Source organism: Notamacropus eugenii, chromosome 5, assembly GCF_028372415.1.
Source record: "Notamacropus eugenii isolate mMacEug1 chromosome 5, mMacEug1.pri_v2, whole genome shotgun sequence".
Taxonomy (NCBI): Eukaryota; Metazoa; Chordata; class Mammalia; order Diprotodontia; family Macropodidae; genus Notamacropus; species Notamacropus eugenii.
The window spans coordinates 316,022,597-316,039,974 of NC_092876.1; the positions used below are offsets into that span (position 1 = coordinate 316,022,597).

At 36.2% G+C, this 17,378-nt stretch overlaps 1 protein-coding gene across 1 annotated transcript in view; it reads left to right on the plus strand.

Annotated features, from left to right (window-relative positions):
* CNTNAP5 (contactin associated protein family member 5) overlaps positions 1–17,378 on the plus strand; it is a 951,365-nt gene that overhangs the window by 916,641 nt on the left and 17,346 nt on the right. Inside the window, exon 22 of the mRNA XM_072613412.1 lies at positions 4,046–4,264. Within this exon, the coding sequence (XP_072469513.1) occupies positions 4,046–4,264 (219 nt within the window). The remainder of the gene's footprint in view (positions 1–4,045; positions 4,265–17,378) is intronic.

A 17,378-nucleotide genomic window follows, 5' to 3' on the forward strand; every position in this document is an offset into this window, starting at 1 on the left:
CACAGCCTGGAAGGCTGACAAGAAAGGTCCATCACACCAGGCTCAGAGTGGAGCACAACCTAGCCTTGGCACATAGCACATCAGGGACAGGACTGGAGTAAACTTCAGGGTGCAGAATCACAGATAGCAGCTGTGGTTCCCAGACTTCTCAAACCAAATTGCCAAAGATAGCTTCAAAGGTCAGTGAGAAAGCCTATTTTTAGAGCCCTTGGCCTAAAGACCCTGGAGCAATTGAGTAACAGATCTGGTTCTCAGTCCTGAGTTGTGGTCCTGGGAAAATGAGGAGCACTGACGTGGTGGAGCTGGTGGAGACTCTGGAAAGGGAATCTTACTCATAGATCCTAGGCACAAAAGAGTACTTGTGGTTGCTTCCAGATCAGAGTGCAGGTCAGGAGAGGAGTAAATTGCTCTTCCCTGATTGTGTCACATTAGAGGAACTGGGAATTTGCAGGTCCCTAGAATATACCCTCCATTTGACAAAGGACTCAAAACTCAAGCAACTGGCTGAGTAAATGCCCAAAAAAGGGAAAAATAAGAATATAGAAAAGTACTTTCTTGGCAAAATGGTGTTTTCTTCCATGCTTTTGGATGAAGAAGAACAAAGTATATCATCAGAGGAAGCCATCAAAGTCAAGGTTCCTATATCCAAAACCTCCAAAACAATATGCAGTGATCTCAGGTCATAGAAGACCTCAAAAAGGATTTTGAAAATCAAATGAGAGAGGTGGAGGAAAAACTGGGAAGAAAAATGAGAGCAATGCAAGAAAATCATGAAAAGCGAGTCAGCAACTTGCTAAAGGAGACCCCAAAAAATATTGAAGAAATTAACACCTTTGAAAATAGACTAACCCTAATGGCAAAAGAGGTCCAAAAAGCCAATGTGGAGAAGAATACTTTCAAACACAGAATTAACCCAATGGAAAAGGAGGTTCAAAAGCTAACTGAAAATAATAGTTCTTTAAAAATTAGAGCAGATGGAAGCTAATGATTTTATGAGAAACCAAGAAATTATAAAACAAAACCAAAAGAATGAAAAAAAAATAGTAGACAATGTGAAATATCTCACTGGAAAAAAAGACAAAAAACAACTGACCTGGAAAATAGATTCAGGAGAGATAATTTGAAAATTATTTGTCTACCTGAAAATCATAATAAAAAAAAAACCTAGACATCATTTTCCAAGAAATTATCAAGGAAAATCTCCCTGATACTGTAAAACGACAAGGTAAAAGAGATATTGAAAGAATCCAATGATTGCTCCCTGAAAGAGATCCCAAAAGGAAAACTCCTAGGAATATTTTAGCCAAATTCCAGAGTTCTCAGGTCAAGGAGAAAATATTACAAGCAGCCAGAAACAAACAACTCAAATATTGTGGAAATGCAATCAAGATTAACACAGGATTTAGCAGCTTCTACACTAAGGGATCCAAATACTTGGAATATGATATCCCAGAGGTCAAATGAGATAGGATCAAAAACCAGAATTACCTACCTAGCAAAACTGAGTATAATAATTCAGAGGAAAAAATGATCATTCAGTGAAATAGAGGACTTCCAAGCATTCTTTTTGAAAATACCAGAGCTGAATAGATAATTTGACTTTCAAATACAAGAATCAAGAGAAACATGAAAAGGTAAACAGGAAAGAGAAGCTTTAAGGAACTCATTAAAGTTGAACTGTCTACATTCCTACATGGAAAGAAGTTATTTCTAACTCATGAGACCTTTTTCAGTATTAGGGTAGTTAGAGGGAATATATATATATATATGTAGATGTATATGAGTATGTATGTATGTGTACATTATACATGTGTAGGTATGTAGATGTATGTATGTACTGTGTGTATGTAAGCATCTACGTGTGTATATGTACATATGTACGTGTGTGCATATGTACATACATATATATGTATATATCGATATACACACAGACTTACACACATAGAGAGAGGGCACAGGGTGAGCTGAATATGAAAGAAGAATATCTAAAAAAATAAAATTTACTGTTGAATGGAATGTACTAGGAATAAGAAAAAGAGAGAGGTAGAATGCAGCAAATCATTTTACATGCAAGAGGGAAGAACTTCTACAATGGAGGAAAAAGGGGGGAGATGAAAGGAAACAACCGAGCCTTACTCTCATGGGATTTGGCTTAAGGATGGAATAACACACTCAATTGGATCTGGACATCTACTTTACCCAGCAAGAAGGCAAGGGGCAAGGGGACAGGAAAGGGAAGAAAACAGAAGGGACAACAAATTGAGGAAAGGGATAATCAGAAGCAAACACTGTTGTGGGAGGTTAGGTCATGGGAGAGAAGGAGAGAATGGAATAAATGAAGGGCAGAATAGGACAGAGGGAAATGTGTTTAGTCTTTTACTACATAACTATTATGGAAGTGCTTTGCATTGTTACACATGTATGACCTATATTGAATTGCTTGTTTTCTCAATGGGGGTGGGTGGGGAGGGAGGCAGAGAATATGGAACTCACAGCTTTAAAATGAATGTTAAAAATTGTTTTAGCTTGCAACTGGAAATTAAGCTATACAGGCAATGGAGTATACAAATGTATTTTACCCTACAGGAACATAGGAGGGAAGGGGGATGGAAGAAGTATGGGTAATAGAAGGGAGGACAGATTAGAGGAAAATGTGGATGGGGGGCATGCTGTCCTTGGGTGGATGTGGGAAGAGATGGGGAGAAAATTTTGAATTCAAATTTTTTTGGAAGTAAATGTTAAGAACTGAAAAATAAATTAATTACATATTAAAAAAATACAGATGCTAGTGAAGTTAGCATCATGAGACAAAATCAGAAGGAGGAAGGTAATCCATAGAGCATCATGTCTTTTTTTTTCTTTATATGCTTCTTGCTACTTAAACTTTTCAATTATTCTTAATGTGACTAGATAAGGTTAAAAGTGTCCTCATAAAGATACTATCTAGACTTGACATATGATTTTATTAAATGGGAGAAGGGAAGGCAGAAAGAAAGGGAAAGAATGAAAGGAATACGCATTTATGTAGAGTCTATGGTGTGCCAGGCACTGTGCTAAATAGTTGAAAAAAATATTGTCTCATTTGGTCTTCACAATAAGCCTTTGAGGTAGACAGTATTCTTATCTCCATTTTATGACAGAGGAAACTGAGTTTAAGTGACTTGCACAAAGTCACACTGATAGTAAGTATCCAAGGCCACATTTGAACTCAGATCTTCCTATCCAGATGTGAAGCTTTATCCATTTCTCTACCAGCTGCCTAAAGTATGCAGTTATTGCAAACACCTATTTAATTGGTTGCCTTTAATTAAAGTAAATGAGTTCCTGAAGGACGCTCATACTCTGTAATCATATGAGCAATGGGATGATGGGCCTGATGAAAATCCTCAGTGGATTTACCTTGTTCTAATATCACCAAGCATCCAAAGGTATTTTAAGATTTGATCAAGAAGAATTAGAGACTTGTTAGCTCATCAGCATTCAGTTCCTCTGAAAGTGAGAGAGAAATAGAAAGAAAAAAGACTAAAGGAATGTAGTATGTAAAGAAGGTTAAGAGTAGGGGAAGTCATTAAAGAGCTTAGAAGGAAGGTTGCTATATAATATACTCACATAGGTTGCCTGAAATTGTATCTCTCATGTTCTGTTTTTCAAATGGATAATGATTTGTAGAAGTACTATGATGTATATGACAAATTTTTGCATTAGACTGTCAGATATCATAGTTCAGGAAAAAAAGAGATATAAGGAAGTTTAGAGTTAGAATATAGTTATACTAATGGTGAAATGTTAGACTAGAAAAAATATTCTTTGACTGGAATGACAGAAATTTGAAACATTTATACCTTAAAATAGAGATGCACTAGGTAATTTTAGACAAGAAGTGTTGATGCATAAGGAGGAATATGGAAGTGTGTTTTCATTAATGAGATGAAATATACAGTCTTCTCCACTGGATAAACTAAAGTGATTTTGTAATTCAATATTTTGCATAAAGACACAGATGAGGGGAAAGAAAACAACTTTCTGATTGTGCTTCATGTTGCAGATAGCCTGGGACTAGATGCTGAAGTCTCCAAAGCGAACACCATGGGATTTGTTGGATGCCTGTCATCAGTCCAATATAACCACATAGCACCACTGAAAGCAGCCTTGCGTCACCCCAGCATTGCCCCTGTCACTGTGAAAGGTGTTTTGGCAGAGGCTAATTGCAGATCTGTAATGGAAGCAGATGTAAACACAGTGACAACAGTATACTCTTCATCAGGTATGTCTCAGCAGAGAAAGAGAGCTCTGCAAATAGATCCAAGACTCACAGGCTTTTTTTTTTTTTTTGGTATTTATAATTTCTACATATTTCAGATCATAAAATCACATGTTTAAAGCAGCATGAGATATTAGATGTCATGTAGTCTAATAAACCTAATTTTATATATTAGGAAACTGAATAACAGGGATGTGAAATGACTTTTCCAAAGTCATTTGGTTGGTCTGGTTGTTGTCCTTCATCTTTGAAGAGGACCAAAAAGAGGACTTTGTAAAGTGAAATTTCAGTGTATCTGACTGTGGCTGATCAGACCAACACAAGCTTGAGATCAGAATGCTCTACCACAGGTTGGGCACAGATAGTCCATGTGAATATTTGGGGTGAATATCCCAAATTTGTGCATCCTGTGTTTACTTTGTGCTGTCTCAATTCTGCTTTGCTTAAAGAGCACAGCACCTTTTCTTATGTGGGCACGCCATGCTGAGTGGTCCTGTGCCAGTGTCTCCCATGTTGCACAGTCAAATCCAAAGTTCTTGAGAGAGACCTTAGCAGTGTCCTTGTATCGTTTCTTCTGGCCACCATGTGATCGCCTGCCCCAATGCAAGTTCTCCATAAAATGTACTCTTTTGGCAAGAGTACATTTGGCATTCAAACAACGTGGCCAGCCCATCAGAGTTGTGCTCTGGGAATCGTAGGTTGAATACTTGGCAGTTCAGTTCAAGCAAGGACTTCAGTGTCTGGTACCTTATACTGCCAGATGATCCTCAGAATCTTCCTAAGACAGTTCAAATGGAAGCAATTCAGTTTCCTGGCAAGGCACGGGTAGGCTGTTCATGTTTCACAAGCATATAACAATGAGGTCAGTACAACGACTCTGTAGACCTTCAATTTGGTAGTCAGTCTAATACCTCTTCTTTCCTAAACTTTTCTTCGGAGCTTCCCAAACACTGAGCTAGCTCTGGCAATGTGTGCATCAACCTCATTGTCAATGTGTACATCCCTGGAAAGTATACTACCAAGGTAAGTTAATTTATCCACAAAAGTTCAAAAGTTCTCCATTTGTTGTAACCAATGGTTCCATGTATGAATGGTGTGGTGGTGGCTGATGGATAACCTGTGTTTTTATGGTGTTAATTATTAGGCCAAAATTATCACAGGCAGCAGAGAATTGATCCATAATTTGGTGCATCTCAGCTTCAGAGGCTGCATTGATTACACAATCATCTGCAAACAGAAAATCATGCACCAACACTCCCTCTACTTAGGTGTTTGCTTGTAGACTTTTCAGATTGAAGAACTTACCATCAGTACAGTAGTTGACCTTGATGCCAAGTTTATCTTCACTGAAAGTATTTGTCAACATGGCTGAAAACATCATGCTAAAAAGCATGGGAGCAAACTCACAGCCCTGTTTCACTCCACTGGTAACTGGGAAGGCATGAGAGCTTTGTCCATTATCCAGAACCCAGGAAAACATGCTGTCATGAAATTGATGTACAATATTGATGAATTTCTCTGGGCAACCAAATTTTGACATAATTTTCCATAAGCCTTCACGACTAACAGTGTCAAAGGCCTTGGTCAGCTCTGCAAACATGTACAGACCTCTGTTTTGCTCCTGGCATTTCTCCTAGAGTTATTGGACAGTAAACCCCATATCAACTTCTCCTCAGCCCTTTCTGAAGCCACACTGGGCTCTCAAGTATATGACCATCTTCCAAGTGAAAGATCAGTCTATTAAGAAGGACTCTAACAAGTCTAGATCCTCCTGTGATTGTCACAGGACAATCTTTTCCCTTTACCCTTACAGAGATGGACAATGGAGGCAACCTTGAACTTCTGGGAGATAACCTCCTCTTGTCATATAATCTAGAAAATTTCAGTCAGTTTTTTTATGTACAATGGTCCCCCTACCTTGTAAATCTCAGCTGGAATAGAATCAGCACCATATGCTTTGCCACATGAAAGGAGCATAATGGCCCTCAAAACCTCTTCTTCAGTTGGAAGTTCAGGTAAAGAGGGATTGACTTCAACCTGAGGTAAATGGTCAATGACCTCAGTATTAATTGATGATTATCTGTTGAGAACATTATGGAAGTGTTGAGCCCATCTCTCTAGGATCATGTCCTTATCACTAATCAATGTGGCTCCATCAGCACTGAGTAGTTGTGATACACCATAGGTTTTTGGTCCATAAATTCCTTTCAAAGAATCATAAAAGCACGTTGGATTGTTACTATCAGCATAAAACTGAATTTCATCATCCCTTCTTACTAAGCAAGGAATCCTGCATCTCTCTAAGCTTTGTTTGTACTTTCTTTTGATGGAATTAAATTCTGCCTTCTTAGAGGTGGATGAACTATCCTGCTGGTATATCCTGTGGAGTTCACATTTTTCATTTAGCAGCTTCTGAATTTCCCATCATTTTCATCAAACCAGTCTTGGTGTTGGTGAGTGTTCTGACCCAGATGAGCAAATGCAGTGCTGTACACCAAATCTCTGAACACTGCTCACTCCTTTTCTACTCCAGTGTTGCCAACTATATGTTGGCTCAATGTTCCCTCCAAGTCAGCAGCAAACTGTTCACACTCAGAGAAGAGCTCTAATTTGTTGACATTAATTTTTCTGGTAGTCATTTTGCCTTGGGATTGGTGCTTTAGATGAATGAGAATATTGCCTTTGGAAAGGATAAGTCTATGATCAGTCCAGCATTCTGTAGCACACATTGCCTTTGTCACTCTTATATCTTGTCTGTCCCTTCTCCTTACAATAACATAATCTATTAGATGCCAGTGTTTGCTGCGAGGGTGCATCCATGAAGTTTTATTGTGTTTAGGTAAATGCAAGACAGTGTTGGTGATGAGGTCATGTGATGCACAAGTCTTCAGCAGTAAATGACTATTGCTATTGCTTTTTCCAACTCCATTCCTTCCTAGGACTCCTTGCCAGATCTGGTAGTCTGGTACTGGTCCTCCCTGAACACACCCTATACTCCAAAAGTCACTTAACAATCAACTAAGGCACGATATGAAGCCAGGTCTTTTGAGTCTAAGTCTGGAGTTCTTTCTACTATAATAAACTATGTCAACACATTACTGTATAATCACTGATACTCTGATGATGACACAAAACCAAGAAAAGGTTAAATTTTATTCAATATGTTGTTCAAGGGGAAACCTGGTACAGGAGTTAGGACATCAGAGTCAGGAAAATGTGAAGTTCAGGTTCCATTTCTGATGCATATTAGTTGTGTAATGCTAAGCTAGTCATTTAGCTTCACATTTCCTAGGACACTCTCTAAGATCCTTAAGTTTGAGAGAAGGGGCCAGGTTGAATGAATAGAGGTTTCTCAGTAGGATCTCTTTAAAGTGATACAATGATAAGCCAGGTTAAAAAATGCATCTGTTTTAAAAGATACAAATGAGCATAATTCAAAAACCATTAAAAAATAAGTGATTACAAAATAAACCTGTTGTCTAGACAGAAAAAAAATAACAACCTAACTAGAATAATTCATTTCCCAGTGTTTTCAGACAAATTAGAATATGTTTATTAATGTAGGATATATCTAGGTACTTTTTATTACACACCATATAGGCATACAGAAAAGTCCTTAATGTACTGATGGGATGAAGTCCAAATCTAAAGAAGAAAACCAAATATTATATAGCAAATAGTGGCTGCCAGATTTCTACTTTTCATACAGTTAAAATAAGAGATGGATACATGGAAGTATCTTTCCCCATCTATCTACTTTCAGGTATGTCACAACTAACCTTGGTGAATCTGCCCTATTTTGTAAACTCTCAGACCTATCTTTTAGTTATTTTTAGTTATAATAGGTGCTTCAGAAATAACTGGAAAACTTTTAAAATTTATTTGGGAAAGTATTTGTTTTGTTCTAACTCTTCAACTTACATGGAAATATCATACTTTATTGGATAGAAATTCAGTCTTAAAGTCAAGAAGTCCAGGGTTCAAGTGCTGCCTCTGAGGCATGCTAGCTTTATTAAAGTAGTCATTTGATTTATCAGTACCCCTATGTAATTCTCTGACAATCTGGAGTTGCCAGAAAGTTACTGATTTGCATTTGTGTATAGCAGTAACCTCACCAAAAGTTCCTTCCACTGATGAAATTCCCTATTTAGAGAAGGTGGACGAAGGAAAAATACACCTTCAATATGAAATTGTGAAGTACTAGAACATCTATTGGACTAAAAGTGAAAATCCAATGTTTATTAAGTACTTACTATGATCCTGACACTATTCTAGATGTTTGAAATACATAGAAAAAGAAACAATAAATTATAATCATTTGCTCTGTCATTAAAATCCTTTGTGACTCTGAGAAAGTCACTTTATTTTTCTAGGCCTCAGTTCCCTTATTTTTTCAATCAGAAAATTCATATAAGCCCTACCTGTATCATAGAGGTAGTGGGAGGGACATCCTGACCTCTTCCCTCTCCCTCATTCTCCCCATATCCAATGAGTTGCCAAATCTTGTCAGTTTCCATTTGCACATTTTATGCATCTATTCATTAGATAGTAGCATCCTAGCTCTTTTGATACACTGAAGCATGCTGTTTATTCACAAATGGAATAGTTCGAACAAACCAAACAACTCCCTAGATAAACTCTACATTTTTTCACCTTTTCTCAGAGGGAACTACTATAAGTAAAAATATGGAATTGATAATTATTAAAGTTTGCAACATAGAGCAGATTAACCAGGATTATCTATGACATGACAAAAGGCAAACAGATAGATGGAGGAAAATATTTCTATGCATATATAAGGATACTATTTTTTAATCCCTATTATTTCCAGTATCACTTGCTTAGATTCCTATAATAGCCCCCATTTTGCCTCCTGGCTTTTGACATTACCAGTCTTCAATTGATTCTCCACACACTTGTCAAAATAATCTTTACAGACCAAAATCTAACCATGTCCCTCACTTGTTTAAAACTATTCCTTTCCCAGACTCCACCCCCATTCCCTAAAAAGGCATACTCCTTGCTCTAGTCTTTAGGACCCTTCATAGAAGGCTTCTCATTTGCCTTTCCAGATTCATTTTATACTGCTCCCTTTTATTATTTCTACATTCCAGTATCCTACACATTCCCCAAGCTCAAAGATAAATCTCCTTCTATGTATATTTCTGCATACCTGTTCCCATGACAAGAATGCTGTGCCTCCTTATTTCTCTCCTTCAAGACTCAACTCAGATGCCACTTATTTCATGACATCTTCCCTGATCTTCTATAGTTTTCTGTACTTCTTTATTTCTCAGTTTTACCAAGACTGTGCTTATTTATTTTCATGTTATAAGCACCAATAGAAGGTAAGCTTCATAATGGGAGTCATTATTATATTTTTTGCATTTTTCTCCCTAGGGACTTTTACATGTAGAATATATGTTTTCTAAATTTAATTCAAACAAACAAACAAAATATGCAAACAGGCATTACTTTATTCTTTTCTAAGTAGAAAAAGTATTTATTTGAATTAGAGAGAGTCATTATATTTTTAAGACTTCCTATTCTATGAAGCACATATTTCCCAAACAGTACAGATTCACTTTCTAGAACTAAACTTTCCCTTTCAATCAGGAAGGAAACCTGGGTCCCTAACTTAACATTTATTTCCCCTTGATAGTAGTGTGTCTGGAGTTTGTAATGGTTTCTCTATATTTGGTTGCAGGAAAGTTGTACCAGGCACCTAGGAGTAGAATTGTTATGGCTATTATTTCAAAAGGTCAAGTATCTACTTCTGCTCAATGTGATTTTGGGGATGGGGATGAGAATCCAAAGATAAATGATACAGATAAAAAGCATGTGCATTTTTCTTTTAATGAACACAAAATTCCCCTTATTTTGTTCCTTTGTTCCTACATCTCCTGAAAGACCTTTTGTCTGTTCATTTTAGTATTTTGGGATGGCATTTAGCTTTGCATGACACCAGGTATTTCATAACATTCTGCTTCCTTGTGGAATCTTGGAACAGATTGGCCATGGACATTGTGGAACCTCCTTCTGTGGAATGAAAAATTAACTAGATTATCATCTGTGAAGGGTTACATAGAGCCCCCCATATGAGGGCAAGGGGATTGATTTTATGATGTCTGAATGTATCTTCAAGTTCTGTTAATCATCTTAATTCAGCAAACATTATTAAGTACCTAAGGAATGCAGAACATTGCCAATGTGTCAGAGGAAATGCATAATATAGATATGGCATGACAATTGTTTCCATGGAATTTACAATCTTTTCTACTATCCAATTACTCCATAGCACTCCACAGAGAATAGATTATTCCCTTAAAATTAATAAGTTAAAATTAGCAGAGTTCAGTCCTGGAAGAACAGAAAAACTAGAGAACAGAGATTCATCTTGCAGTTCTCAGACTTTCAGGTTGTATATCAAATAATCCCTCTCCACAAGTTGATGAATGCTGGAATGCAGGTATAGTGGAAATGACAATATTTCCTCTCTGCCTCTGACTTGACTTTGATCATTGTGGTACAGAGGAAAGAGTGGTAGATTTGTAGTAATAGGACCTGAATGCAAATCTTGTCTCTGGTGAATAAAGCCTGTGTTACTTTGGTTAATTTGTCCCACCTCCCTGGACTTCGATTTCCTCATCTCTAAAATGAAGGTGAACTAGTTGAACAGGAGGTGCATTTAAGTTCTAAATCATTGGTATTATAATCCCATATTCAGGAACAAAAAAGAAGAAACAAGGTACCAATATGTAAATAACATCATGTTCTTAGAAGGAAGTGCATGCAAAAATGATGGTGTTAGTCATGGAAACAAATCATATTTGATCTGAAGGAAACCTTAGAATTCTTTCAGTTAAAATTTCCCTCCACCACCACCCCTTTTTATAGGGAAGGAAACTAATCATAAGGCATACAATTTCACTTGTATGCATGTTTATATGTGTCTATGTGTGTGTGTGCGTGTGTGAATAGAGCTAAGTGATGCAGTAGATAGAACACTGAGCATTATGACAGGAAACTTTAGTTCAAATCTTACCTCATACACTTAGTAGCCTTAGTTTCCTCAAATATAAAATGAGGATAATAACTTCACAGGGTTGTGTTGTGGATCAAAAGTAATTATATTAGTAAAATTATCAGCAATGTCACACAGAAGGCATAGCAGCATACAAATGTTAGACATTTATGATCCAGTGATCATGATGGTGATTATGACCACCATGATGGTGACTACCATGACAATGATGAAGATTAGTATAATTCACATTAAGGTCTCACATTATTCATAACAAAATTTCTCACAAAGATATTGTTAGACAGAAAAAATATGGAGGCAACCAAATCTCATTTTATATTCTTTTAATCACTCTAAAATAAATATTATGAGTCACTATTATTTTTCTTAGAAATGGGGAAGGGAAGTTCTGGACCCTATTGTATTTTTAGCACAGGCAGCTCACAGTATAGAAATGCCCTCTATGGTTGCATAAAGGCAATTGGTCTTTAGCTTTGCATTCAGAGGAATTATCTGGAGCATAGAGGGGTCAAGAAACTTGCCTTTGGCTAAGCAGATATTATATGTAACAGGTAGAACTTAACCCTAAGTTTTCTAAACTACAAGGCCATGTCACTATCAACTGTACCATGTTGTCCTTTAGTTGTTATCATTCCTAGTTAAAACTTAAATATGTTTATGAATTGACATGATACTTCCTAAAAAAATCTCACTCTAAAGGGACTTAAGAAAATAAAGGGGTGGAGCTAAGATGTTGGAGAGAAACCAGGAAATTGTCTGAGTGCTCCCAAGTTTCCCTCAGACACGATGTTAAACCAAGCATCTAAATGGATTCTGAAGCAATAGAATCCACAAAATGATGGAGTGAAACAATTTTCCAGCTTAAGATAACTTAGAAAGATTTCAGGAAAGGTCTGTCTCATTGGGTAAAAGGGGAGTGAAGTCCAGTACAGATAGTAACCAGGCAAACCAGTAGGAGGCTATAGGCCACAGCAAAGATCACCAACTGAGGCCCTTCAGTCCTGGCTCAGAAGACCAACAGTGAGGCCCCCAATCTCAGTGCAGAGAACAAATTACAAAACCAATAACTGCAGCACAATAATGTGCCTAGGTCAGTGCGCAAGCCCCAAGCACCTGAGGTCCCATCATGGAAAACTAGTGACCAAGCCCCTGACCCCCTTCATAAGAAGCTTGAGACAGTTCCCCCTGAGCCCCAGGAGCAGTGCTCAGCTTTGAAAGTTATGAAATAGGCTGAAAAATGAGTAAGAAACAGAAAAGGACCCTGAACTTAGAAAGCTACTATGGCAATAAGGAAGATCAAAACTCACACTTGGAAGAGGATAACAAAATACCTGTATGTGAAGCCTCAAAGGTGAATATAAATTGTTCTCAAGTCCAAAAACTCCTCTTGGAACAGCTAGAAAAGATCTTACAAACCAAGTAAGAGAGGTAGAAGAAAAATTGGGAAAAGGAATAAGAATAATGGAGAAGAATTATGAAAAAAAAGAGTTAACAACTTGGAAAAGTAAGTATACAAATTGACAGAAGAAAACAACTCTTTAAAAAATAGAATTAGCCAAATGGGAAAGGAGTTACAAAGCTTGAGAGAATAAATGGTTTGGAATAGCTTTTGTAGGAAGTGAGATTCAGAATCAATTAGAAAGGAATAAAATGACTGCATTACTGCAGTCAGGGTCTAGTTGAGATTTGAGAATATGAATTTGTAATGGATTCTCTCCTTGGCATATAAATCATTCCCATCCTTATTTAAGTATCTTCAGACTTTTACTGTTTTCATTCTGGAATGACACAGTTCTTAGATGAACGTTCATATTTGGGTGTCATTTTTTAGAGTTGAGTGAAAAAGTTCTTCTAAATTCCCATTTTTTCAATAGGAAATTCAGCTGTCAGGTATCATTTGTCCTCCTCCAGGAATATTTTAGTCCCGCTATTTCTTTTGGAAAAAAAATGCATGCACACAGACAGCCATCTAAACACATAAATAATACATATGCACACTCATAAACACTCACATATAAACACACATATGTGCACAGATGATATGTATTGTGTATTTATATATACCTATATAATATATATTTCCCCTATTTTTCTTTATTTTCTCATACATACATATATGTGTACATATTTGTGTGTGTTGTGTTGACCTGATTTAAATAGCATTAGAAATAGCAATAATTACTTTGCTATCTCTGCCACATTGTCCTGTGTATTCAATAACTTTATAAAAAGGAATTAATGAATGAAACACGTTTATTAAAGATTTCCTATATTTCCATCATTGTGTTAAGAAGAATATGTATGGTGACAGTGTCTAACCTCTAAAACTTTGCATTATAATAGAAATATATATATATATATATATATATATATATATATATATATATATGTACCTGAGAGGGAGACATTGCAAGTATTATTATCACTATTGCAACTATAAGAAAACCAAAGCTAATTAATGTAATATTACTTTGTTATTGACAGTGTATATGCTCCATTAATATTATATAAAGAGAACTTGGTTAAGTTGTCAGTAGCCTTTGAAGTGAATTTATGGCAGAATATGGACAAGAGTTTCATGAGATGGAGAAGAATAGGTGGGTTGTCACCTGGCAGCTACATAAAATCACAAAAAAATTCCTTGGTTTATTGGAGGTCACATAGTCATCATTATTAGTGCAGAGCACAGTACCTAACACATCACACATGTTTGTTGATTGATCAGGTCATTGGAGTAAAATCTCTAAGTAACATATGTAATCTACATAGGAACAGGGATAGGACCTTCCATTTCATTGATATAAACATAACTTAGGCTAAAACAATTTTTACATTATGTAGAACTTATCGTCTAGTAAGGAAATTGCTTAAAATGCTGATAGTATTGCAAATTGTGAAGAATCATATAACTAATAAATGTCAGAGACAGGACTTAAAACTGAGTCTTCTTGGTTATGAGTCTTGTCTCTTTTATTATATTATGTCTCCTGTTAGATGGTTTAAGTAACAAAATGTCTTGCTTGCAAATGAGAGAGAATGGCCTACTTATTTCAAGCTAGAATCAGTATAACAAAGACCTGATACAGCAAAAAAAAAAAAATACAAAAACAAAACCAATAAGATCAATCGCTTAAAATCCATTTTAACTATATTTAAAGCATATGCTTAAGTATATACCTACCTACATGCTTATGAAGATACATATATGTAACTAAACATGTAAGTGTGCGTATCACTTAAAATTGTGATTCATTGCTTAGGTAAAATCTCTGAGTCTTACCCTATGAACTTATATTCAGGGCACAAAATCTGCAATAGTACTTGCATTCACCCAGTTAGGTTGAGGGCTACTGAGAATTGTATCATTGGAGATCTCAGGAGAAGAGGCTATTGGAGGCTAGTCTTCAGTTCCTGTTTATGATGAGAACAGAAGGGGTTTCATGAAATGGAATTGTTTGCTCCAAATACTCATAGGATGTAGGGACTGGCTTCAGTGTAATAACTGCTCATTAAACTACAGCTACCATGTTAATAACAGCTCTTCCTCAGCTCTCTAAGTATCATAGAAGCAATTGACCTTGTATTTACTGTTTAGATAAATGTCATATCAAATTAAATTCTATTACCACTTTGACATAAATTCAGGATAAAATCAGTTTCAGTGACTGAAAGGCTATTGGGAGTCATAATGGTCCAGTAGAAAAAATGCAGACTCATGAGTCAGCTGGCCAGATTTCTAATTTCACCTTCACCAATAGCCAATTATTTGGTTACATATATAACTGTATCACCTTGGACAAATCACCAGCATATCTGATACTTCAATTTCCTACTATAATAAATGGAAATAATAGTTCTTTTTCTTATATCAAAGGGTTTGTATAAAAATAAAATGAATGAGAGGGGAAGAAAGGAATCATGGTATGAACACAAGATACTAGCATTAACTATTTATCCCTAGGTCTTTCTTTCTTAACACAAATAAAATAGAGCTTTCTTTGTCTCCTTTGCAATCCTAATAGTTGGAAAAATGTCATAATTATGTACATTGTGGCTGAACTATATTTATGAGACTAGATAATTAGATCTTGTCTTTTGATGAAGAGTTTTCCAAATATTTTGTGGATGAAAATGCTTAGTTTTCAATGAATTTGTGACTTCTTTGGCATAGAAATTCTGCCTAAAGGTTACATCTGCCCCATTTTCTCTGCCTAGGGCTTCTGCCAGTTGTTCTATAACAGGTGCTGTAAACTTTTTGAGTCCAGCCACCAGGGACTGGACATAATATTCCTCTTGGCTATGGAAAAGTTAATCAGCATCCATTATTAGTCAGCAGGAAGCCAGGTCTTTCATTAAAGCAGAAATTTCTTTTACAGTAAGACAATATGACAATGCTTCTGCCCTTCTCCAAATTTCTTCTAGTTCTCTCGAAATGAGCACCTTGAAGCAGGGCATAATTAAAGTGTTCCTAGAGTGGTGCACTGACCAGCTCTGAGCAGAGGAGGTGAGAGAACTAAAAGAATTGTTGGAAGAAAAGAAACAACTCTGGGTCCTTTTGTTAAAATTTTCTCTGAGAAAGTTGAGCTGAACCAGTTTACGTTTACAAATCTAGATAAGTCAGAGTTTTTATGTTAAAGTCAGAGAACATTACTACTGGAAGAAACCACTGAAGTAAATCTAGTCCAACTCCCTTCGTTTTGCTGAGGCCTGTTAAGGTTTTATTATTGCGTGTCACTGAGTAACAAAGTCATACAATTAATTCCTTATAGATCCAGAAACAGAAAAATATTCAGTGTTTTTTCTGATCAAGTTCTCAGTTATTATTTAATTTTCTTCCTCAACATTCCTTTTAAGTTAAAGCAATTGAGTGATAGATTTATTTTTTAATGTATTTTTCCATTCATTTACATTTATAAATCCATTCATTTAGTCATTTATCTATTCGTTTATGTATTTATTATGGGAGATTGGAGGGTAAATGTTGGTTAGGCAGTGCCATGATACAACAGTGCAAAAGGTTTCAGAGACCTCAATTCTAATTCCTTTCCTCTCCTTCAGCCCTTATGCATATTAATCTCTCTGAGCCTCATAAGACTTATTTGTGAAATGAAGCTAGTCATATCTTATCTTCCTGAAAAGGGATGGTAAGTGTTGACTAAGTCCAAATGATTTCTTGAGTTCTCATCCATTTCTAAAATGCCAGATTCTTTGATTTTACTTTTATTCCATTTGATTCCTTCTCAGTGTACAGACAGAATAACATAATAACAATTGAGGCATCTTGGGCCAAGTTTTTTTAATGGTTTTATAAAGCTGAATTGCAGTCATGCAAAGAACTAAGGAGGGCCCAGGCAAGCAGAATGAGCTCAAGTAATTGAGCAGTAATTTGCCTATTAGAAATATCTGTATTAAATGATGTAAAGTGGTTCAAGTATTAAATGAATGACACTTATTTGTAGCACAAGCCCTTCATCAGACAGGTAACATAAATGGGTATAACTAAAATCCTCTGTCTTTAATACTCCATCACCTTCCATCTTCTGACCCCCACCCACTACTTAGGCCATTGGAATATATACGGAAGAGCGTCTGGAGGTGGGATTGTGAATGGGACAATAAACCACTCCCCTGCATTCCGTAAACCTTGGAATATAGATTGAGCATGTGTCATATGCAAGGTGATATGTTAGAGGTATTAGGGAACTAAAATAGATAAATAAAACTATACTCCTGACCTCAAAGTTAAATAATAATGGAAAGTAATTATGTAAGAAATGTGATGAAACCATGCATAATTAGTTGTTAGACTTTAAGGCCTATGGATTCTGAGAAAGGAAGAATGATTAAGCATCTGAATCTCCAGGAAAGTCTCAGTGAAGGAGATGAGTAGGATTTGAAAAGACAATAAAAGAATGAGGAGGCTGTCCAACTCTTAACATTTAAAAAATGGGAAAAGCCATTGTTGGGAGGATGTGGGAAGACAGATATACTGTCATATTTTTGGTTGAGCTGCAAATTACTCATTTTCCCTTAAAGTTATGTAAGAAAAGTTAGCAAATTATCCATACCTTT